This window comes from Cariama cristata, unplaced genomic scaffold, assembly GCF_000690535.1.
Source record: "Cariama cristata isolate BGI_N322 unplaced genomic scaffold, ASM69053v1 scaffold6412, whole genome shotgun sequence".
NCBI lineage: Eukaryota > Metazoa > Chordata > Aves > Cariamiformes > Cariamidae > Cariama > Cariama cristata.
This window is the reverse complement of record NW_009605439.1, coordinates 1-24,761: the sequence shown is the minus strand read 5'-3', so window position 1 is coordinate 24,761 and position 24,761 is coordinate 1. Positions and strand designations below refer to the sequence as shown.

At 38.5% G+C, this 24,761-nt stretch overlaps 1 protein-coding gene across 1 annotated transcript in view; it reads left to right on the top strand.

Annotated features, from left to right (window-relative positions):
* LOC104158330 (sodium channel protein type 5 subunit alpha-like) overlaps positions 1–24,699 on the top strand; it is a gene marked incomplete at its 3' end in the record, with an annotated part of 33,220 nt that extends 8,521 nt beyond the window's left edge. Inside the window, exons 7-25 of the mRNA XM_009695947.1 lie at positions 805–862; positions 1,516–1,657; positions 2,167–2,364; positions 3,316–3,495; positions 5,117–5,243; positions 7,203–7,441; positions 7,785–7,985; positions 8,793–9,146; positions 10,825–11,262; positions 12,218–12,364; positions 13,423–13,543; positions 16,273–16,427; positions 17,079–17,252; positions 17,498–17,605; positions 19,252–19,530; positions 20,158–20,211; positions 23,155–23,296; positions 23,910–24,010; positions 24,429–24,699. Of these exons, the coding sequence (XP_009694249.1) occupies positions 805–862; positions 1,516–1,657; positions 2,167–2,364; positions 3,316–3,495; positions 5,117–5,243; positions 7,203–7,441; positions 7,785–7,985; positions 8,793–9,146; positions 10,825–11,262; positions 12,218–12,364; positions 13,423–13,543; positions 16,273–16,427; positions 17,079–17,252; positions 17,498–17,605; positions 19,252–19,530; positions 20,158–20,211; positions 23,155–23,296; positions 23,910–24,010; positions 24,429–24,699 (3,489 nt within the window). The remainder of the gene's footprint in view (positions 1–804; positions 863–1,515; positions 1,658–2,166; positions 2,365–3,315; positions 3,496–5,116; positions 5,244–7,202; positions 7,442–7,784; positions 7,986–8,792; positions 9,147–10,824; positions 11,263–12,217; positions 12,365–13,422; positions 13,544–16,272; positions 16,428–17,078; positions 17,253–17,497; positions 17,606–19,251; positions 19,531–20,157; positions 20,212–23,154; positions 23,297–23,909; positions 24,011–24,428) is intronic.
* Positions 24,700–24,761: the final 62 nt, after the last annotated feature.

The following is a 24,761-nucleotide window of genomic DNA, read 5'->3' as shown; positions in this document are numbered from 1 at the left end:
CCTGCTGGCTCTGAATCATGCTGACTTACCTGATGAGCACAGCTGAGGTTTGAGAAGCACCAGGAAGACATAAGACTTCCCTTGCATCTGGGATAATATACCAACATCTTAATGGGGCTAATTAGCTATTAGCACTAAAGCTATTACTTTTGGTCTGCTGCTAGCTCAGGCATCAGAGTGAATCATGCTGAAAGAAATAAGGGAAGAGACCAAAAAGGGCACAGCTCCAGCATCCTAACAGAGAAATGTGTATTTCTCAGCTAAGCAGGGTTAGGACCTGCTGCCTGGCTTAGCAGAGTAGTGACATGGCACGGTATACATCCACACACCCAAACACTCTGTCTTCCTCCTCAAAACAGGCCTTTGTTTTTTACTGCTCTTTGAAAACAGAACCGGTCTATGCCACTCCAAATGACGTTTGTACGCTGTCCTGGAGAAGGTTAATTGCTACGGGCCAAAACTGTGCCAGAGTTTGTGCTAATGATTACCAAACCAGAGACTGTGCTTGAGTCTGTGCCCCCCAATTCATTTCCTTTGTACAGATGTGGCCAAAGTGATAATAATTTTTAAAATTCTGTTTTAAGGGCTGCCTTCAGTCTGAAATTTGTGCATACACATATGCATGTTTATAAATGCAGACAGGACACTTTGCAATCTGGTGCGGTTACTGTGAGTATGGTAAACCTGCCTATGTGTGTGCACATGCGCTTACAGATCACTGATTACTCACCATAAATCATATCAAAGGATAGAGGATTCAGTCTATAAAGTGCTTTGCTTTTATTCTTTTTCCCTTTTTTATAGCATACTTCGCTAAGAAAGAAGGTACCTCGGATATTTTGCTGTGTGGTCCTGGTGCTGGGTAAGTGCACTTAAAAATATTTCTTGGGAGTTTTCTCTGCCTCAGTGCTTCTATAGTCGCTGAGTCATATGAGACAAAAGCAGAAATTCCAAGCTTTCCTTGAATGCAGAAACAGGAACACAGACAACAAAATATAGTAAACAGATAATTTAATACTTGTAGGGAATGAAGCATGAACCTCCAGTTGTCTTATTCAGGTCTAAATTCCTTTGAGCCTTTCCAGAAGTGCTGACTTTCTCTTCTCCATGGATGTATGAGAGAACTGAAAACACGGAAGATCTCAGATACAGCACAGGACAGACATGATCCTCTCTGTGAAGGCTCATGTGTGTTAAAATGGAAAAACAAAACATCGATTTTGGAGGGTGGGTTTGGGCAAGGAGGGAGATGCGGCTACATTGCAATGAGGGGCAGGGGATAAGGCGATGAGAGAGTTGTCCTGGGTTGATGGTCTACTCCAGCCTGTCTTCTTCCTTTGTTGCTGGGTTGTGGGTGCTGCTTTTTCCATCCAACTTTCCAGCCCTGGAGTAGAAAATTAGTTTGCAACCTAATGAAATGCAGAGCTGAGTAATAATCAGAACTCTCACATAAGATGAAGTTTTTCTTGAAATTGGCATGGTAAAAAGAGCTCCGCTTTCTATTATTACTTCTAGGATCTGTCCTCCAGACTATGTATGCTTGAAAATTGGGCCAAATCCTGATTATGGTTTCACTAGTTTTGATACATTTGGCTGGGCTTTCCTTTCCTTATTCCGCCTGATGACCCAGGACTACTGGGAGCGTCTGTACCAGCAGGTACCAGCTTTGTGCATAATTCAGAACTGGTTTTCCAGGGAGAGCAATAGCCAAAGCAGAAAATGTGTAGAGAGGACAAGAAACCTCAAATAAAAGCAATAGCTCCAAGTCGTTGAACCCACATCCTCCCTTCTCCCTTCCCCCAAGCTGTGACTGCTAGAAAAGGGATGATGAAGTACTTCCCAGCAATAGCCCTATCAGTCTGCTGGTTTAGGGACTTAAAAAAAAAGTGCTAAAAGGGTCTTGTATTGTACTTCAAAAATATACCTTCAAAAAACAATGCCTCCTCAGTCATCCTCATGGGGTATATGATCAGTGATTCACAGGTGATAGTGTATGAAGCGTGAGAAAGAGGGGGAAGAAGGGCCAAGGAAGGTATATTTTCATTTAAGCTTCCTAAAGCATTGTGTCTGGGAAGATGAGTGCTTCTAAAGAATTTCAGAGACTCGATGAAAGCCTATTTGGTATCTTTTATGGTAATTTTTACCTCTGGGGTGTGTTGCTTACAGACCCTCAGAGCATCTGGGAAGGTGTATATGCTCTTCTTCATGCTGGTCATCTTTCTGGGCTCATTTTATCTAGTCAACTTGATTCTGGCTGTAGTAACCATGGCATATGAAGACCAGAACAAGGCCACCATTGCTGAAACGGAGGCAAAGGAAAGGAAATTTCGGGAAGCCATGGAATTATTACAGAAGGAGCAGGAAGTATGTAAATTATTACCTTGAAAGCATTAGTCTCAATGTTCTGTTGTCAGTCACGTAAGAAAAAGCATCACTCCTTGTGTACAACTGTAAATAGTAGTCACTCATAGGAAAAGGAGCAAGTGATAACTTATTGAAAGTAGTGTTTGCTAGAGCTACAGGAGCAATTCCTAGTTCAACTGTATATTTTTCCTGGGAAACAATGAATTTTGTTGTGGATAATGAGCATTAAAGGCTGCTGTTACGGTAAGAAAAACAGTATTTTAAAATCTGGAAAATGTAACTTTCTATCAGCTAGCAGCCTCTAAAAGAAAATGCAGGTGTTTTTAAATTTTTCTTCTATTTTATCTCTGTGGGCTGCTGAGCAAAGAAATACACAGTAATTCTGTTGATCAACTGCATTAACATCTGAGCCAAAACCTTTTGTCATTGAATGAAAAGTCTCTTGGTAACTTAAATGGCTTAGAAGTTTCTGGAGCAAAATACTCTTGAGTTTTGAAAACATTGTCCTAAGTTCAATATATGATGGGAAGTCAACCACAGTCTGAATACAGTCCCAAGGACCCCCAATGGAAAAACAGATTTTTAGTACTGTTTGAGCATTTATTTGGGGAAAAGGGTATATTCTACAGCATTATTTTCAAACTGAGTATTTTTATTGTAAGAAAATCTGCCATATGGAGGAATAGGAGCTATAAAGTGATTATTTTGCCCCTGGCAGGCCCAATGCATGCGATCATGTAACACACTGCAAATAGCAAATTGTTCAGTGCTCCGTATGTTGGGGAATTTCTCTCTTTCTTTTATTGTTACCACATATTGAAAGATTTTTAATGAGTTTTGTGAAACACAAGTTATTGAGAGGAAATAATATAGAGCACAGAAGTGTTTTCTTTCTGCTCATATTCAAAGTACGCAGCAAAAATATCATCCATGTTTTTATTTTAATTTCAGTCATTGGCTATTAAAGGAATTGATATCCAGTCAATTAGCTCCTTTGAAGCCTCTTCTCTGTCTACCAAAGAAATAAAAGAAAGAAGCAATAGGCAAAAGAGAAATAAGTCCTTGGGGATAGAAGATAATGAAGAAGAACAATTCCCCAAGTCACAGTCCACAGACAGTCAACGAAAGTTGGTAATCTATTGTCTGAATCTGAGATCCTTACAACTTTTCCAATTTTAATACTAAAATAAATTGCTTGAAAACACAAACCAAATCCCATTAGAAACACTGATAACTCTTAAGTCTTTAAAATAAACAAACTTTTGGGATAAGGAAGAATTATATGTAAAAATTAATTTGAAAAGGAAATATTACAAATGAAGGACAGAAGGAAAGTTATAATAACTGTTAAAATACATTTTCTATAACATTGAGAAATAGAAAAAAAGTGAATGACTATCAGAATTTAACTTGTATGCCATCATTCTCATCATTATTATCTGCCTTTTAAAATCTAAGCATAATCCTCCCTGAAAAAATCTAAATCAAGTAAGTGTTTTGGACTTGCAATGATTGATAGGAAATGTTACGAAACTCTGAACATTTATTGCTTCCAAAAATTTTCTCTGTGATATTATGGCATTCTCTCTTTATTTCTTTTACTGGACTTTTAGTCTTTCCTTGGCCTGGTGTACGGTCCGAACTCAAATCAGGCGAAACGCAGACTTAGCCACGGGAGCGTGTTCAATTTCCAAATACCTGCTTTAGAAGTTGATTCCAGAATGGATTTTGGTGATGAGGAAACCCACAGTGCTGGGGAACATGCAATCCAGTGTCAGTCACTGTCAATCACACGGATGGGAAGACGTTCCAGCTTGCAAAGTCAAATGAGCCACAGCTCTCGGCCTGCTACCCCAAACTGCATGCAGAGCAGCAAATGGGCTAGCGTGGATGACTGCAACGGCATGATTTCGGCGGTGGGAGGGGGAAGAAGCAGGGTGCACAGTCTAGATCCAGTGTCTTCTGATGGAGTAATGCTTCCACCGGTAATAGAAGACCTGGGAAAGGGGAATCTGGTAAGGAAAAGATATTATTTTAAATACATACTTCATATTATGGTTGCTCTGTAAGTGGCAGGTTTTTCTTGTCTTCAGAGTTTCAGTGTAATGGCAAACAGTGATGTGAAATGAAGTATACTGATGTGGGAAGTTTGTAAGTTGTCAGTAGAAAGTGCTTTTTAATATTCTGATGAGTTCCTGAAAACTAGACTTCATCATTCCTGTCATAAACCCTATTTTTCTGCTATTACCAATTTGTACTAACATAGTTTTGAAGGTTCCTTGTGCTGGAATTACAAGTCACCAAAGAGACTTTTTATCCCATACCCTCCAGGGGGGTCATTTTGAGCAGTGCCTGTAATTTCTTTCTCCTTCATAGCACCTTTAGCATCATGCAGAAGCTTTGTCTGTAAATTCTCCAAGTGGGTAGAGATGCTTTTCTACCGGTTTATCCCTCATCTCTCTCCTTTTCCTTTAGTCTCTGGAATATTTCTCAGGCCTAGTTCCACTCATATGCTTATTTCCAAGGTTTGTACTTGCCCCGTTGCTATTATGTGCTTGCAGGGTCCATTTACTGCAGCGTTATTACTGAAGAGTAGGACCTTCGTTCTCAACATCTATTACATCTTGTAAAAAAGTACATTTATTTGGCTGCATGTCACTGTTCCTATTAACTTCCATAGTTACCCATCACCACATCCTACTTCATTTTATTCCTGTGGTATCTACCTAATCGTGTTTACTTCTTTAAGCAGGCAGCTGTAAATGATGAGAGCAGCATGATGCATATGCCTCCTCATCTGTCAGTGGAGTACTTTAACGAGGCACTTCAGCGACAAAGGGCAGCAAGTGCAGTCAGCATAATTACTAGTGTCTTGGAGGGTAAGTGGTTCCTCATTATGCTTATTTCAATCCTAAGGTAATACTGGCATGAAAGACGAAAATGTCAATACATAACTTAAAGGTTAATAGAGATTTGTAGGCGTGTAGTTAGGAATGTCATTGTTAATTTGGCTTTTTAAAAGAAGAACTGCATTATGATACAGTCTTTATGTACTAGAATGCATCCTTTGCCTAATGTAAGATCTTGTTTTGTAGGACAGACAGTGAAGGGGATTGGAGTGAGAGAGGGTGTAAGGAGTCTCTCTAGCATCTGAGGTGTGGGACTGGGGTACTGTTTTCTTCTCCTGACTCTGGGACTTGTGATATGACACTGGTAGAGACATAGGCATGCAGAATACAACAATAAGATTATGAAAGCAAAATCAATTGCGGCAATTCCTGGGTTTTTAATACTTAACCTCACTATTTTACTCCTTTATCTTACCTTTCCCTGTGATTTTTTGGGGGGGCTTTTATTACTGACAGTTATTTTGATGACTGATAGTTTTGTTGCAGATCTTACTGAAAACTTTCAGCCCAGGTTGTTCAGGATGAGGAAATCTTGCTTTGTTTTGTTTTGTCCCTGTTGAGGAGCTCTATCAACAGTTCTTGCACCACAAGCGTGGCCAGGGGGGTACTGTTGTGGAAGGGAGGTCCCTTTTCTTAAATTTTTAAAAATTTTTCTTGGGAGAATCACAGTTACAACACATCCAGTAGAGCCTTGCTTTGCAGTGTAATTCACCGAAGGTCTGGGTTTTGTTGCACGCTTTCAGCTGTGAACTGGGATGGAACAGGACTTGCAGCTCTAAATGGCTGTGGATTAACCTGAGAACAGGCATCAGAAAGGGGAGAAGGAAAGGTCTTTGCTTGGACCTGAACACCAGTTCTGCTGTATCCACGTTGTATACATAAAAAAGAAGCCATTTGATCTGGAAGAACAGAAGATAAGAGCCGGACCTGGAGTGGGGTTGAGTCAAGACGATCATGCTGGAATAAGCAGTGTAGGGTGGAATCTGAGACTTGAGCCTGAAGGAGAAGAAAGGAAAACTAAACAGTGGGAAGAAATAAGGACAGGTCCAACTAAGAAAGGGATAGGAGTCAGATCCAGCTCATCTGATCTCTGAAAAATTTTCAGGTGCCTGAAAACCAGATTACTAATAATTCCTACTGTGCTTTCATTTAGCTTTAAGTAAGCTCCAGTTTGTCCATGAATTTGCACAGGACTTCAGCAGAGTCAAAAGTATTTTGGAGGACTTCTTAATATTGATGATGGAGAAAGGCTATGAGATTTATATTTGATCAAAAGGATGTAAATGACAAAGCCAGAACAGCTTCTATCCCATGTTTTATTTATAGAAAATGGAGAGGTGTGGCAGCTTGCATTAGCTGGAAAATGGTAGGCATGACCTTTCCAGTAGAAGTGGCCTAAGGCCAAATTTCAGGCACTGTTGCTTGGATTTGCCTCACCTCTAGTCAGAATTCCTGTAGCTGCCATTGACTCTCTAGACTTTCTTAAGAGTCAAAAAGATGTTGAGTGTGATGCAGCCAGTGTTCTAGACATTGATGTAAGGATAAGGCCAAAAGTGCCTTACCTGCTATATTGACCTACAAGAGTGTTAGAAGCTGTGGTGTGGCCTCTACATCATAAATATCTGCATTTAGCCAGAGGATTGTAGTGCAAGTCTGAGTCTAAGGCAAATAAAACCCGATCCAGAGGCTTTTGAAGTAAGTTCATATGAATGCATATTGAATCGAATTTTCTCTGAATTTTGTCTTCATATTTATTAGCTGATGTAGGGACTAAAGGAATGGTATAAAGTGCAAGGAAGCTTTAGGGCTCTGTGTGAGGTGTGGGGCTTCCTTTTTCTTCTCTGGTCTTTTGAATACTTGAAGTTGTTATTTCACCATCTTGCTCAGTGATAACTGTTTAATTATAGTGGGGTTTTCTTTTGCATTTAGAACTTGAAGAATCTCAGCGGAGATGCCCGCCATGCCTGAAAGATTTTGCTTTGAAGTATCTAATTTGGGACTGTTGTCCGCTTTGGCTGAGAATTAAGAAAAAAGTGGCTGCTTTCATAAAGGATCCTTTTATCGATCTCACCATCACTGTTTGCATTGTGATGAACACTTTGTTCATGGCACTGGAGCACAATAATATGTCAGATAATTTTAAATTGATGCTTAATATAGGCAACTTGGTAAGCAAATTCTCAGCTATGTGACATTTTATACCAAGGATTGATTGATGGATATTTTCACTGTAGACATAAAGAGTAACTGTAAAAATTAAAGAGTAGCAAGCTCTGCATTTATAAACTCTAAATTTCTAGTGTAGACAATTCCCAGATTTTATTGATATGCTTCTAACACACTCCTGAGAAGGCAGAAAACAATTCTCCCATTTTAATTGGAAGTACATTAGAAGTTCATAAAAATGGGTTTTGTTGACCTGTTTGTGAACATTAGTTGTGGAAATAAGATCTAAATATAAGATAAATTTGTGGCTACTTTTAGGCTGATGCTACTATTTCTTTGTCACAGGTTTTTACAGGAATCTTCACTGCAGAAATGATCTTAAAAATCATCGCTCTAGATCCCTATTATTATTTTCAGCAGCACTGGAATATTTTTGACAGTGTAATTGTCACACTGAGTCTAATTGAACTGAGTTTACCCAGACACAAAGGCAAGAAAGAAAGGCGAAAAGGAGGAACCCTGTCAGTTTTACGATCCTTCAGACTGGTAACGCCTCACGCTTACTCAGTTGTATAAAACTTGATGTGAATATAACAGAGAATACTTCTGTTGTCTGCAGTTAGGATGCAGGAAATTATTATTATTAAATTTCTTTTTTCCTCCTCTTGGCACTAGGAATAGGAAACACACTCTGAAACTCCTTGTGATGTTAGAGTCAGAATTTGATGACATATATATTTCTTCTGAATATACCAAGAAATAATCAGAGGAAAAAATATTTCAGAGTAGATGTTATGAAACTGGTGTCAAAAATTAAAAACTAGCACAAGAAACTTAGGAAAAAGTGTCAGGGTACAAATACAGAAAAAACAATACTTGAAAATAAACATGAAATGATGTTAAGGTATGCATATCATATACCGTGGACTGGCTGAGGTTTCTTTACCAAAAGATAGACTCCTTTTATAGCAGTATAGCAGCCGGTCTCCCAGCTTTGGTCCTTTGTGTTACATGTAAGTTAGGCATCATAATCCACATCATGCACATTGTATGGATACCTGCTTGTGTGGATCAAACTCTTACCAGGGACTCAAGTTAGCCTGGTCCTTTATGAGGCAGTTAGTTTATGTCTGCAACGTCGCATGGTTAAAAAGAAAAAAAAAAAAAATTTAAAAAAACAAATCTATAAATACTTTTTAAAAAGTGTTAGCGTCACAATGCTACAAATATTACATTGCTGGAATAGTTCAGAATATCTGTAAAATGTTTTTTTTCCAGGATTTTAATGGTGCAAATATGGGTTATCTCTACCAATCTCTAACACTATGGTGTTTTTTTTTTGTTTCTACACAGCTGAGGGTCTTCAAGCTGGCAAAGTCCTGGCCAACTTTAAATACTCTAATTAAAATAATTGGTAACTCCCTGGGAGCACTGAGTAATCTGACCCTTGTCCTGGCAATCATTGTTTTCATTTTTGCTATAGTAGGGGTGCAACTTTTTGGGAAAAGCTATGGGGAGAACAGTCATAAAATAAACAAAAATGGCAAGCCACGCTGGCACATGATGGATTTCTTCCACTCATTCCTTGTTGTTTTCCGAATTCTGTGTGGAGAATGGATTGAGACCATGTGGGACTGCATGGTGGTTGCTGAACAACCTCTGTGCCTGCTTGTCTTTCTGCTGGTCATGGTGATAGGAAATTTAGTGGTGAGTTTTCCACTATTTTCTACTCTTCATCCTGTCTATGGTAGAATCTATTTAATTGCCATTTTGTCAACCAAAGGTAGTTTCCCTAAACACAGGTGGAAAAGTTACCTGTGTGTGTTATAGTCTGCAAAAACCTCTTTTGCCTTTCATATTTGAGCCACTGTCCATTTTTTCACATTTTGTGTGCTTTGTATACAGCATCACTTGACCTTTTCATGTAGCAATGTGACGAGGAATATCTTTGTAGTAAATATAATACAGGCAACTATGTTTCTTCACATCTTGGGATTTGGATGTAAATGATCAGTAAGGCTTATGATTTACCTGCTTGAATTAATGGAGCTAAGTGCTTAAGTCCCTTTGTAAATCAATTTTTAAAAAAGCCTTTTTTTAAAAATGTCGTGCAAGTATTGAATTCTTTACCAGCAAATGGCAGAATCTACACTCCTATGACTGAAATCAGAATTTTCTTTAATCATCTCTAAGTATGTTTACACCCAAGAGCTAGATCCTGCTATGGCACACTCTGCAGAGCCTTGCACACCGCGCTGGGGCGTCAGGGGCAGGCTGCCTTCCTGGCCCTGTTCTGTTATTTCTTATTGCCCAGATCATAATCTTTTTTTCAGCAGCTTTGTTTCTCATGCCGTTCTCAGTATCATTCACATACCAACCTTCCCTTAATTTAAGAAACAGCTGAAAAGAATTAATGGTAGGCAGCCCTTTATGGGAAATACCTGTTCTGAATCCCAAATCCACACGTTTAAAATCGTGCCTGTTCTACACTGCAATGATTGATTTCAGTGATGAAATGCTGTGAGTGATATTCATATCACATAATGTTAACTATCAAACAATTAGGTGTTTAGCCTATGCTCCTTACCTAGACTTTCTTATTACCAAAGGAAACCGAGAGGTATCGGAGAGTCAGATTTATTCCAACCTAAGCTCAATAACTAAGACAGATGGGATGAATTGGGTTCTGGAAGGTTAATGTTCTCCACTGACTGTGGTCCCTGGATGACTCAGGGGTGCTATCTGCCCGGTTTTGATCCAATTGATCCAATAAAAAGTAAGATACATAGATCCCATCCCAAACTGAAACATTAGGAAAAAGAATTTCTCCCATTCCTTAAAAAAAAAAATAAATGAGATTTATAAATTCTTCTATTTAAATGCACTTAAAAGCAGGGAGGAAACCTCAGTTTGAGCTTCTCCTGATTTTTTTGTGGTAATGTTGCAGATTTGATGCAATTGGCGGGCCTGAATCTGATCTCACAAGATTTTGGAAGTACCTCCACAGAGGAGGCCTGATTTAATTTTAGGTTGAAAAAGGAAGAGACATTATTAAACTGACAAGCCATGACCATAATCTTTGTTAGTACACTGACCTTTGAAAAATTGTTTTGGCTAAATAATGCATTTGGTGTGTACAGATCTGGTTTAGCTACTATTTTAAATAACTTTTTAGAGGAAGAGGGTCATGGGAACATTGAACTTCCTGAGAGAGAAGTTTACTTCATCAACCAGTGATCACTCATAGTAATTTCATTATTACCTTGTTTTGGTTTGCTCAGTAAGCCTGAACTTTGATAGTTTCTGTGTTCTTCAAAGTTAGAATTTAGATTTTTGAATACTGCTCTCCTGACTTTAATTTTATTGTTATTTCAATGACTTTCAGGTTCTCAACCTTTTCATTGCACTACTGCTGAATTCCTTCAGTGCTGACTGTCTCCAAACAGCAGAGGATGATGGAGAGATGAACAATCTTCAGATTGCCTTTACTCGGATTCACAAGGGATTTCGCTTTGTGAAGAGCGTTACTTGGGATACTTGCTGTGGAAAGCTCAGACATATAAGGAAAGTGCACAGGAAGAAAATCAATTTCACTGCACAGAACCAACTTGGGTTCAAGTGTGAAGAAATAAAAAATCGTAAAGAGAATTACAATAACGAATGGGCTGAGAAAAATGAGGACAAATGCTTAGGTCATGAAGATTTTATTACCAATCCCAACATATTTGTTTGTGTCCCGATTGCTGAGGCAGAGAATACAAGTGAGGGTTTTGAAGATGACGATAAACTCAGCACATTTACAGACACAGAATACAGCAAACAGGTAATTAATTTCTTTATTTGTGTGGGAACAGTAGAATCATATGTATACTGAGAGACGCATGTATGGTAGAAGACTGTGTCTAGCGGAACAGGGTGGCATATATTGATCCGTTTCCAGAGAGTTACCAAATTTTGAACTAGAACCAAAAGTACAAAGAGTGCAAATGCTTAGAGTGAGAGTAAATTATGACTTGGAGCCTTTTAAAATCAAGATTCTTTCATGGTCTTAAAAGAAAGACCATAAATTGTTGGGTTTGCTTCAGGAATTCCTAGCTGACACATTTTGTTACATGCAGGTAACTACATAGCCCGTTGATTGTCTGTAGATAATTGTGGCAGTCCTTGGTGAACTTGGAATTTTTATGTAAAAAATTTATGTGAATAATGCCAACTATTTTGACGTTATTTACATAACAGAACGAAAATGTATGTTCTGCATAAAGAACATTATCATGGACTCATAATATGAAATTATAGCTCAGGTCTCTTCTTTGTATTTATCATTGCTGTGTGTAAAATGTAGTAATTATTAGAAGAAGTCAGAAGGATTAAGTATGGAGTGGCTCTATTAAGGTCATGTTTCTTATATGATAGTATACATTATCCTATTTCTTTGTGTTCTCTGAATTCTTCAGTACCATTTGGCCTATAGAAGATTGCTGTTCTGGTCTCAGGATTTCCCACCTTAAGTTTCCATCTAAATTCCTGTGTAAAAATTCTCACTTAACTTTTGACTAGTTCACTAAAATTCCTTAGTTTGCTGCATGTCATTGGGAAAAATTTCCCTTTCTCTATCCTTAGGTAAAATCAGAGACTCAAAATAATCATATCTTATGACTTCAGTCTGGAGAGTCCCATTCTAAATCAAATGCATGCCTTATCTTTCTTTCCCTTCCAACTTGTCCACCCCCTAAAAAGGAAAAAGAATCCCCCTCTAATCCACAGATTATTTTCAGGATGAAAATCACCTGAGGCAAAGGGGAGAAAGAGGAAAAAATTCAGGCAGCTGGAGTAAAGGATCAGGATTTTCCTCTGAAGAATTCAGTGTGCTTTACCTAGGCAAGGATAGGAAGATTGAACCATCATCACCAGAAGAAAAAGAGGTAACGATTTTTTTCCTACAGCATTGACTTTCCAATACTGGTCAATCATGGGTATGTTTCTGTTCAAGGATTTGCTGGAGTGGAGTTTAGTGGCAGCAGCACCTCGGGGCTTGCAGTAGCCGGTCTGATTGGTTAATGACAGAGCCACAATCCTATGAATGAAATAGAAGCTGTGCTGGGTTTTAGTTATTGATTTTTAAGAAAAATGTATGTACAGGAAAGAGAGTGTTTGGAAATGGAAAAACTACAAAATAATTTGATTCAAATAAATAATTTTATAAAATTCTCTCTGCTACTTTCCATTTATTGAAATCTGAGTCCACAAAAAAAGGAGAGCAAGGAAAAAAAAAAGGCACTAAAAGAGAGATATACTTCCAGTGGGAAATTCCAGCAAGTCTGTGTCCTAAGTGTCTCAGTTTCAAGAAACATAATACTTTAAATTAGTTTCTCACTATTACAAAAAAGATAGTAGTTACTAATTAAAAATATTTTTAGAATAATTTTGAATAAAGAATACATTCAAAAAAGTACAGAACAGCAATAAGCGAATGTAAAAGAACAAAAGCATAGAGCAAGTAATTTGTAACAAACCGCTGACTCATCATACATTATATATGGTGTAATGGAATAGCAAAATGATTAGTAACTGGAGACTATATGATGTGATTCCAATTTCTACTTCATAAATACTGTCATGGGTGTTCAGTTCCTGATACAACACCAGATATATTTATCTGGTTCTCCTGTTTGAACCCATCTTGCTATGATTTCATGATTTTAACCCAAGTAGTTTATCCGACTTTGAGGACTACATATACTTATAGGCAATTTAAAAGCTCTTCAATTTACCAGCTTATTAGGCAGTCGCATCTGGTTCATGTAGACAGATATTGCTCATATACTTTTAAAATCAGAAATTTTGTTACATTACCAGCACTACTTGAAATATTAGTACATAGCCAAGTTTTACCTTTGAGTTTTATTTGTTCATGGATGAATTTATTAATTTGGAGCTGAATATAGAAAGAATTAATACCTGACCTTATTTTACTTGGTAGTTTGATGGTGTCAGCTCTTCTGAAGGCAGCACAGTGGATCTGACAAATCCTGAAGATCTTTTGAGACAGATTCCAGAGTTTGCTGAAGACTTCAAGACTCCAGAAAAATGTTTTCCAGAAGGTCAGGCTTTCATGGTTTCACTAGAGTGAAGTGAAGGAGTCTAAACCTGACTTGTTTCTTTAGATGCTGAGCCAATAGGGTCAGATTATTTTCAGTTAATTTTAGTTATCTGGAAGTTGGGTAAATAGTCCAAATCATTGTCCCTTTCTAGTCAACAGAGAGATCATGACACCTGAAAAATAAACCCCCTTCCCCTTAAAGTCAGTTGCTTCTAACTGGGACCTGGGTAGTGACATAGATCCAATCCCCCCAAAATGAGATTGTTATAGTGAAGTGAGATGCATTTAACTCTATTGGACAGCATCCAAGTGACTTTGGGGCTTAACGTAAGAGAATTGTAGGTGATCAGATCTCACCTGACAATGGGCACTAAAACAAAGTACTTAGCACATTGGATTTGTTAATGCTTTGCAACAGTATAAATGTTTATTCCTTGAATAGCATTTCATGAACAATTTCTGTTACAAATGAAAGAGTAAACTAAGCAGAGAGAAGCTGCTAGGATGAAGTTGAAATTTCTACAGGGTGATAATCTGGGAATCCCTCCTCAAATCATCACACAACATCTAGCTTTACAAGTTGTTACAGGATGTGTTCAGTACTTTCATGAATTCTTCCTACCCTAACGTGTAACAATATGTGGTTTTCATAAGATGGAAAGAAATAGCTCTTGATTTTTCCCAAATAACTGTCACTACTGAAGGTCAGGTGTAATCACTGCACTCTCAGTGTTATTTGTGAGAGAATAAACTGTATCAAGTCAGTTTATAGGCTCGTTTCTTCCAAGTGTGTTACATTAAATGAATTATAACTGTGGCAAAATTCGTCCTGGTGCTCCAATTTTCTCAACCCAGTCAACCTGACTGACCACCACTATTTCCACTCAACCCTCAAGTTTTCTTAAATTCTCTTGTTTTCTGCCTATTCAAGTTTCCCTATGCCAAAAATGATCAGGAAGGACTTCTCCACCCTTGCATACGTGGAGCCCAGCAGCAGCTCTCTGAGCACGCTCTTCTTCTCTGCTCCCAAAGGCAGAGCCTTTCTCTCATCACCGCCTTCCCATTCAGGCACCGCTTCCTTGATAGTTTGTCTGATGAGAACAATGATAAATCAATTCTGTCTGTAATTACTCCCATCCCCTCATTGCCCTGCTCTGCAGAGCTGGCCTTTTTTTCCTGTGCCCTTTTGGGGTCAATGAAACTTCTAATACACAGGTTTAGGATTGAATCAATAATAGTGAAGCACGTAGAAATTATTTGAAGCTAGAGAGGTGTTGTACCTGAATAAAAATATTCTCTGTGTAGTAATAATATATATATTTTTACTATGATGTTATACATCATAAATCCTGAGAGAGATCCACCATACCTATGTTGCAGTTTGATCTCTCCAGAAAAAAACTACAAATATTTCATTAATAACACAGAAATCAGTTTTCTGAGCTACAGAGTGTGGTGGTTTTTTTTTTTTTTCAAAACTACTTTACTGATGGCTTTTTTGCCAGTACAGCCACTAGAACAAAAGAAATAAAAATGATTATTTTATTATTTTTTTTTCTTTCCCTGCTTCATAGAAGAAGTATGAAATGTCTTGTTTTGTGCTCTGTAGTCCTAGGCTGCAGCATGCCTGCTGTCGCCAAACCATTAGAGAACTCAACTGAAAGTGCAGCAAATCTGTACCTAACACAGATTTCTGCACAAAAAAAAATGTCCCTATCTTGTGCAAATGCCATTCCCTGCCTCATCTCACATCCCAGATCCGTATTACTGGGGAAACTGGGATAAATGAAAGAAAGATGATTAGAATTTTTTACATATATTCTATCCTATAATATATATGAGTTATATATATGATACTATGTAGTATGTTTATAAGATATCATGTATATGTATGACACATATATACATTATTTTTTCCATGCTTGGAAAGGATAGAAGCATTCTGACCGACATTTTTCTTTGCCATAATGAAAACATGAATAGGAAAACATGAAAAATAGCATAGGGCACACAGCAAGGAAAATGTTAACCAAAGTGAGCTAATTTTTGGCAAAATTAATAAATAATCAAATCCAGGATTTTGTAATGGGGTGGTCAGGACACTTTACGTGGCCCTGGCATCATTATCTCTTATAAGTAATCTAGTGAGCTTGAAAGGAAATGTCTCCTTTTATGGAGCCTATGTGTCAGATAGAATATGACATATTCTTGCAGGTTATGATATAAAATCAGCCACACCATGCATTCAGAAGGGAAGAAATAAATGAATAGACCTTGCAAGGCAAGGTAAAATGCTGCAATATTGAAGACAACTGTTTACCTTCTCTATCTTTAATCCTTTTTGTTCCGCGGTATCTAGTCTCTGCTTTCCAAACAGCGTGCAGAAATTCAGAAAGGCTTTTGTAACATCAAACTCTTCCTGTGGCCCTGAAGTTTTGTGTGCCCAAAAGGCAAGTCATTGAGAGCATGTCTAGTGTCTCAGAAATATCTTGAAACAACAGAAAGTTGTCCAAAGGAGCTTCATCTACTTTATATGTATATAAATAAGAGTTACAAGGCAAAATTAGATGTTTCCTTTTTTTTTTTCCTCATGGCAAAGCATGAAAAGCAACTAACAGTGATGCAGTTAATGTGACCATTGACTTTTCCCTGTCCCCAGAAGTTTCTTGAGCAACCCTTCACGTGCGTGTACTTTCCTTCCCTACATTCATTGCTGTCTCTCACTTTCAGGTTGTGTTCGATACTTTCGTTGTTGTGTGGGTAGTGCCAAAAAGTTTGGAGGAGAAACATGGTGGAATCTGAGAAAAACGTGCTACCAGATTGTTGAACACTCCTGGTTTGAATCCTTTATCATATTCATGATTCTTCTGAGCAGCGGAGCCCTGGTTAGTGTAGCATAGTTTCACGTATTTATTTAGAAGTATCTTTAGCTTTAATTTGCACTCAGAGAAGTTTTTTTGTAGCAGAAAACACAGTGAATGTCTTTGAACTCATCAGGAGAAAAAAGAAGAGGCTTCACATAGCAGTCACTTATTCACTATTGTAACTATTGCAAATCTATTATGCATATTATTAAAAACTATAAGAAAACATGAGCAGAGGTAAAAATATATAGCTCTCAAAATCTGTTTCTATTCTGGCTGTATACTGGATTTTTCTCAGAAAATTATTTCACAGTTGTGAAATATAAAGGAGGTTTTATATCATTAAAACACAGAAATGATTCTTAATACTTGAAAATAATAGTACTTAGCTCTTTTCAGCATATAAACTCCTCGAAACAAATTTCTAAAAATATATGCTTTCCTCCTAGGATTCCAGTGTGCATGATGCATGTGTCTGCAGGGCTGACAGAAAAAGAAAGAGATGGGACAGGGAGAATTACACATGTACCAGCTGACATAGATTTGAGTAAAAGATGGTGTTTAGCTCTGTGTAAAACATATTGAATGATGAAGGGGTCTTAATGATGCTGGACTTTCATTTTATAAGCTCATCTCTGACTTTTGGTCTTTATCTATATATTATGATTTCAGGCATTTGAAGACATCCATATAAATGAGAGGAAAAGCATTAGACATATGTTGACATTTCTTGACAAATTGTTCACTTTCATCTTTGTTCTGGAGATGCTCTTGAAATGGGTGGCTTATGGCTTCAAGAAGTATTTCACCAACGCCTGGTGCTGGCTGGACTTCCTCATTGTAGACGTAAGTTCTGCCTTTGGTGTTTCTACATGGGTCCTGATGCAGGACATAGTAGCAGAATCACTGATAGTTTTCTGGATGCAAAGTTAAGACAGTACTCTTACCTTCTTTAAGGCTGGTTCCAGGGTATTGCACTCCAGGCATTGAAAATATGGAGAGATTTGGGTTTGGTTTGGTTTGTTTTAAACCAGAATAAAGGAAACAGACGTCAGGACATTGCTAATACTTTCTTTTGTCTTCTCATTCAGGTTTCTTTAATAAACCTCTTCGGCAGTTCATTTGGCCCCATGAAATCTCTTAGAACTCTCCGAGCTCTGAGACCCCTAAGAGCATTGTCACGATTTGAGGGAATGAGGGTAAGATTGACTGCAAATTAAAGCTTATCAGTACTAATAAGCACGTAACAGGTTTGTAACTCATGACTGTGTCTTCATGAAGTTCACATGTCTACTCCAAGTTCCGTTTAGGACCTGTAAAATGAATTTTTATTAGATGGCTTTGCTGCACTCCTCAGTACTTGACTGCTACTCCTTATAGACTTTCTTTGAGTGATTGATCCTAAGTGCCATTGAAACTAAAACTACACTAGGCAGAAATTTGTTCCTTTGCTGCTCAGTCATTCCTGTGTTTCTGTCTTACTGAAATAGTCAAAAATTTTTGAAGTCTGATGGCAAGCTAATTCAGAGGAAATAATCACCTCTGTTCTGCAAGTTTTAGTGGATTGATTTACAAAAACTGTAGACTATTAAGAGGTACTTTGCTCAAATTGTTGTTCCAAATAAACAACTTCTTTCAAAAAGCAGGAGTGTTTGTAGAATATTTGCTGCCTTTTTCCATCAAAGGAGCACCTGGAACAATGTGAAGCTGCTGAATATTAATTGCATTTAATTACAAATCTAACATTGTCCAAATGCAGAAAAAGATTCCCTCAGCCACGTGCAGAACACATCTGTACACTTTGATGTGAAACACTATGATAACCACAGTGGTACATGGGCAAAAGACTGGTCTATGGAATATACTCTGGTATGTGAAGACAAATGATAGAAATACATGTGGCATCGCTGTCACACATTTGCATGGGCATGCAGCCTTAAGGCAGCTGAGATATAAACTGCTTTTGGATATCTTCTGGAAGTGAGGCTGAAAGGTCTCTCATTGCAAACTTGTCACAGTGAAAGTAGAGTGAAAATGCATTAAATGAATTCACAGCATGTATCAAAACTTCCATGTCTAGGGTAGATTTTGAAACAGGTACCCTCATACTTTCTGTCTTGTAATGCAGAATGTGTATGACATGGTCTCCAAAAACCTTCACAAAGCTTTTTCATTTTTCTTCTAGTCCATCAACTTCTTTACTGCCTGACAGCTCAGTTTACTGCCTTCACTGAGGAAACTCAAAGATGCATTCTCATCATTTCCTTACACTACCCCATTTTGTGAAGCAATCTGTTATGTCTTAGTGTGCACTTAAAACCTGCATGGACATTTTCTGTGATTGTACAGCACTTAGCACAGAAAAAGTACCTAGCTCATAACCCACTGAAAATAATACATCTAGCAAAATACTAGTGGACAGTTATTACTGGTCCTTTTAAAAACTTTCTACAGTCTTAATAATACAGTCCTCTGCACTAGTGCTTATGGACGAATACTTCAGAAATTTTATGTGATAAAAGTTTAAAATGAGTAAAGAACCAAACTTCCCCCACTCCAAAACCAAGGGAAAGTCATCAAGAGGATGGACTTACATTATAGTGTACTTATGTGGTAGTGGCACACAGCAGACCAGAAAGTATCAACTACTCCTTTGAAAGCCTAAGGGATATTTTGGACCTCTGAACCTTTGTTCAAAGCATCCTGGCCAGCTATGACCGGTATTTACATGGAAGACATGAGGTTTCTGTTTGCTGAGATGACTAAGTGACTGCTTATTGCACTGAGCAAATACCTGAGCCCATCTTGGTTTAAGTGTGTTTTTTCCTCTCCTATTTCATCCGAGGTGGTTGTCAATGCCCTCGTGGGAGCCATCCCTTCAATCATGAATGTTCTACTCGTCTGCCTCATCTTCTGGCTCATCTTTAGCATCATGGGAGTGAATCTGTTTGCTGGGAAGTTTGGGAAATGTGTCAACCTGACAGAAGAAGATTCAGAATTAAATAGTTCAATCAATGACATAACAGACTGTAGAATGTATAATAACACAGGAAAAATATTCTGGGTCAATGTTAAAGTCAACTTTGATAACGTTGGCTCTGGCTACCTGGCTCTTCTTCAGGTGGTAAGTGCTGCTTGCCTTCACTAGCCAGCACCATGTCAGATGAACTTGATGTCCTGTCAACTTCGAACTCATCTCTGTGGGTGATGGAAAAGAGTGGTGTCATACAGCTTGCTCTTCCTTTGTGGCTGGCTGTTCAAACATCAATGCTGTTCGTACACAAATGGAAAAAGGGAAACAAATTAGACTCTGCTGTGATTTTCCAGGCGATAAAGTAAGCATCTGGTGGAGAAGTGGTGATTCAGCCTCCAGTAGGCTCAGGAGCATGAGAGCTTGAGTCAATCTCAGAAGGAAATCTGGGGCAAATACTGACCTAATCTGTCAAAATACAAATTTGTTCAGCCATAAGAGTTGTAAGGCCTTTAGTAGACCGTGCTAATGAAAGTTTGCTCTGTCAGTATCCTAGGACAAAATGTCCTGTCCCACACTAGCAAGATTTCACATCCTGATAAGGCTGAGAATGCCACAGATACAGCAGAGGCAAGTTTTCCCTGAGGTCAGAGCTTGGTGCTTTGTGTGTGTCACCATACCAAAGGCTCTTACTGCAGTCAGTGTCATTCAGATACTGCAAATTATGTGAAGACGTTTAGCCTGAGAGTCCAACACATTTTCTATAATCTCTCATTCTAGGCAACATTTAAAGGTTGGATGGACATCATGTACGCGGCAGTAGATTCACGAGAGGTCAGTCACTATATTCAAACCATAGTTTTTGTTAATGCTACTGCTTTCTGCAAAAGTATATGATTTTTGTACTTCTACATCTGCTGTTAGTCTGTGCTAAGTCTTTTCAGTAATTATATTTACCAGCTTATGGAAATGTTTAATCTGCAAATGACTCATAATATCCTAAAGCTAATCTGCTGTAATGGGGAGAGGGATTAAACTCTAGATCCACCCACTTAAATGCAGTTACCTATAGTGTAACGTCTCCGTATGAGTTCACCTCCAAGTACTCTCTGTGGTTAATGGAGATCTAGTCAATGTGATCAGAGGGATCTAAGGAGCGTTTCAGCTCACTGAGGATATCTATCATAGAATGGTTTGGTTGGAAGGCACCTTAAAGATCATCCATGGGCAGGGACACCTTCCACCAGACCAGGTTGCTCAAAGCCTCATCCAACCTGGCCTTGAACACTTCCAGGGATGGGGCACCCACAGCTTCTCTGGGCAACCTGTGCCACTGCCTCACCACCCTCACCGGGAAGAATTTCTTCCTAATATCTCGTCTAAATCTTCCCTCTTCCAGTTTAAAGCCATGGCCCCCTGTCCTATCACTCCATGCCTTTGTCAAAAGTCCCTCCCCAGCTTTCTTGTCGGCCCCTTTAGGTACTGGAAGGGCTGCTCTAAGGTCTCCCCAGAGCCTTCTCTTCTCCAGGATGAACAACCCCAACTCTCTCAGCCTGTCTTCACAGGAGAGATGCTCCAGCCCTCAGATCATCTTTGTGGCCTCCTCTGGACTCGCTCCAACAGGTCCATGTCCTTCTTGTGTTGGGATCCGCAGAGCTGAAGGCAGTACTGCAGGGGGGGTCTCACCAGAGTGGAGTAGAGGGGGAGAATCCCCTCCCTTGACCTGCTGGTCACGCTGCTTGTGATGCAGCCCAGAATGCGGTTGGCTTTCCGAGCTGCAAGTGCACATTGCTGGATCATGTTGATCTGCTCCTCTACCAACATCCCCAAGCCCTTCTCCTCGCAGCTGCTCTCAATCCATTCTCTGCCCAGCCTGTATTTGTGCCTGGGATTGCCCCGACCCATGTGCAGGACCTTGCACTTGGCCTTGTTGACCTTAATGAGGTTCGCACAGGCCCACCTCTCCAGCCTGCCCAGGTCCCTCTGGATGGCATCCCTTCCTTCCAGTGTGTCCACCGCACCACACAGCTGGTGTTGGTAAACTTGCTGAGGGCGCACTCAATCCCACGTCCATGTCACTGACAAAGATGTTGAACAGCGCCAGTCCCAGCATCGACCCCTGAGGAACACCACTCATCACAGTCTCCACTAGGACATTGAGCTGTTGACCACGACTCTTTGAGTGTGACCACCTAGCCAATTCCTTATCCACTGAGGGGTCCGTCTGTCAAATCCACGTCTCTCCAATTTAGAGACAAGGATGTTGTGCGGGACAGTGTCACATGCTTTGCACGGATCCAGGCAGATGGACTATATTATTCAACTGAGCACCTCTTTATACTACATTGACTCTAATAATAACTGGATGTCCATCAGCTAAGAGAGGATTGAGAGTTCCCACTCATGTGGAGGCACCTACTTTCACACATCTTTATGAAACTCAAGCTTGGAGTAAACCTGAATGTTTTACAGTAACAGAGTTTAAAGTTCACTTCAAAATACAAAACAAGCTTCATCAAGAATCTAGCTATTGTGGCTAAGCAACTATTTAAAATACATCGTCAGGCATCACTAGTATTATTTTGCCTACTGCTTGTATTGCCAGTCGCATTTGCTGTCTTATCAGAAGTATCATCCAATGTTACACAGAACAAAGTGGTATGTCTTTGGAGGCAAAGAACTTGAAACTAAGAGGCTATCTTAATTTGACCATGAATTCCAAGGAATCAAATAATTTTAAAAGTAATCACATATGTAAATGTTTTTGTTTGTTTGTTTCAGTGGAGTTCTTTTGTGTTTCAATTTGAAGAACTATGGTTTTTTGTTCTAGTTTTGTTTTTAACCATAGTAGCTATAGAAGGAGTTTTCTGCTAAGAAAAAAAACACGTCTAGGCCAAGATTTTTAGTGGCAAGAGCTTTGAATTAGATTTCTAAATAGTTTGCTTGATTTTTCAAGTACTGAGCAACTTACAGCTCCTGTTCTTATTGGAAGAAGCAGAACTGATGCTTCTGAAATGCTTGTGAAAATCATGTCAAGAATGTCCAATTCCTGAATTGTTTCTCTTGATTTTAGTAGGACCTCAGTCAATTGCAATAGTAAGATTTTGTCAGGTTTGAAAAGGAAAAAAAACCCACAACAATCAGCTTTTGTGAAAAAAAAAAAAAGAAAAAGAAATTTAAATTAAAAGTAAACCTCATTCAACAGTAGTCAGAGACTAAGTTTTACTCTACAAGTTTTTCAGTGCAAATATGTTGAATACCAGTATGAATTAAATTATCCTGTTCTCCAATGGTTTAGCCAGAAACTATATAAACAAACATTGTAAAAGAAATCAAATTAACAAGTTGTCATAGTATGAACACTTTGTATTACTATTATTTTGAGCCTATTTTCTGGTTAGTTACCTCTCAGGGGTTGTGCTTGGCGTATCATTTCGTGACATTCATGTTTAATTTCAAAAGGGATAGTAGTCAGCATCCAAGCAATTATGTCCCTACGAGGTCCTAGAATTTTGATGCGTCTAGTAGTCACGGTATGAATGTTACTTTCTTCCACTATTTAGTTCCCCTTCCAAAAGTATCGTATACATATAATATTTTGTGTTACGCACTATTGGTAGTTTTAAACTATATCAATTTTGTCAGAATTAGCAGTAGGGCTGTAAATCTTAGTTCCTCCTGGAATCAGTTTGCGAGAGGATCTGCAATATGAAGATTACTCTGAATTGGGCCCATGTTGTTATTGGTCATTTTTCATGTTGCTTATCATTCTTGCAGAAAAATGAGCAGCCACAAATGGAGCACAGTCTATTTATGTATCTCTACTTTGTGAACTTCATCATCTTTGGATCTTTCTTTACCTTGAATCTCTTTGTTGGGGTTATTATTGACAACTTCAACCAGCAAAAGAAAAAGATAAGTATATTGTTTGTGCTCCCACAATATCTCAAGCAACGCTATCTTTAGAGAACAAGGTCCTTGCTGTACACAGAATCTAAAATTTCTATTGGCATTTACAAAAGCCTTAGTAATTAGGTTAGCAGATGTAACACTCAGGGTGAGTTTCTTCCTCCTTTCTTTTCCCCTGTGACCTAGCTCTTTCCCAGCATTTTGAAGGCAATGACATCTTCTTTGCAGCCACTTAAGATTTTGCTCCTTTTGGGGAACTGAACACGACAGGAGACTCGTTATTTAGAAAATGGTCTAGTAGAGATGCTCTGATGAGTATTTTGGATATTCAACAAGACCAGGACGTGGGAAGCCAGGGAAAGATTTATCCCTGTCCAGGTTTTCAGTAGATCCTTTGTTTTCCTGCCTTCTGAGCTATCTGAATTTCACCCCAGGACTTCTGCTCTGTGAACACATGGTTTGTGTCACTCTGTTTTGTTGAACACACTTGCACATTATGAAAAGGGCTAGTACCAGCAAGATGTGAAAAAGGAAAGAATGGTAGTTTCCAGCATTTTAGACTTTGTAACTACAATAATGCTGCTTTCTCATCAAATAACAGCGACATTTCTTTATATACTTAGGTGGGGAAGATATTTTTATGACAGAAGAACAGAAAAAATATTACAATGCAATGAAAAAGTTGGGATCCAAGAAACCTCAAAAACCCATTCCAAGACCACTGGTAAGACTGTCTGAATACTTCAAAAGGAAAATGCATTGCAAAAGTGCAATGTAATTTACTGAAAAGTGCGTAAGTTTATATATGGCATATGAATTATTTATGCTGTCTTTATATTGATACTCAGACAGTGCTGAGTAAATTCCCTACCAAAAAGTTGTACTGAAAGATTTTACAGGTTAAATGTTTATTAAGTTCTCAGTATAAATTTTGTTGAATTTTACATTCACCTTGGAACTGATTAAAATTCAGGATGAGAAGGGATTTTTAATGTCATTTTTATATTCTGCTTTTCTTAAATTTCTGTGACTTCGCTATAGTTGAGTGACTTTGCAACGTAAAAATTGGAGCTGTTGGAAACATGAACAGATGAGTACTCCCTACTTTTATAACTCATGCCAGATGTATTTTTTTCCTCTAGAACAGATACCAAGGGTTCCTTTTTGACATAGTAACATGCCAAGCCTTTGATGTTGTCATCATGATTCTCATCTGCCTTAACATGATCACCATGATGGTGGAAACCTATGAGCAAAGTGAAACAAAGGCTCACATCCTTAGTAAAATCAATATACTCTTCGTTGCCATCTTTACTGCAGAATGTGTACTGAAATTGATGGCTCTGAGGCAGTACTATTTCTCAAATGCCTGGAACATATTTGATTTAGTTGTTGTGATCATGTCACTTGTTGGTAAGTAAAATTGGTTTGGCAGATTCTTTACTAAATCTATTATTATTATTATTATTATTATT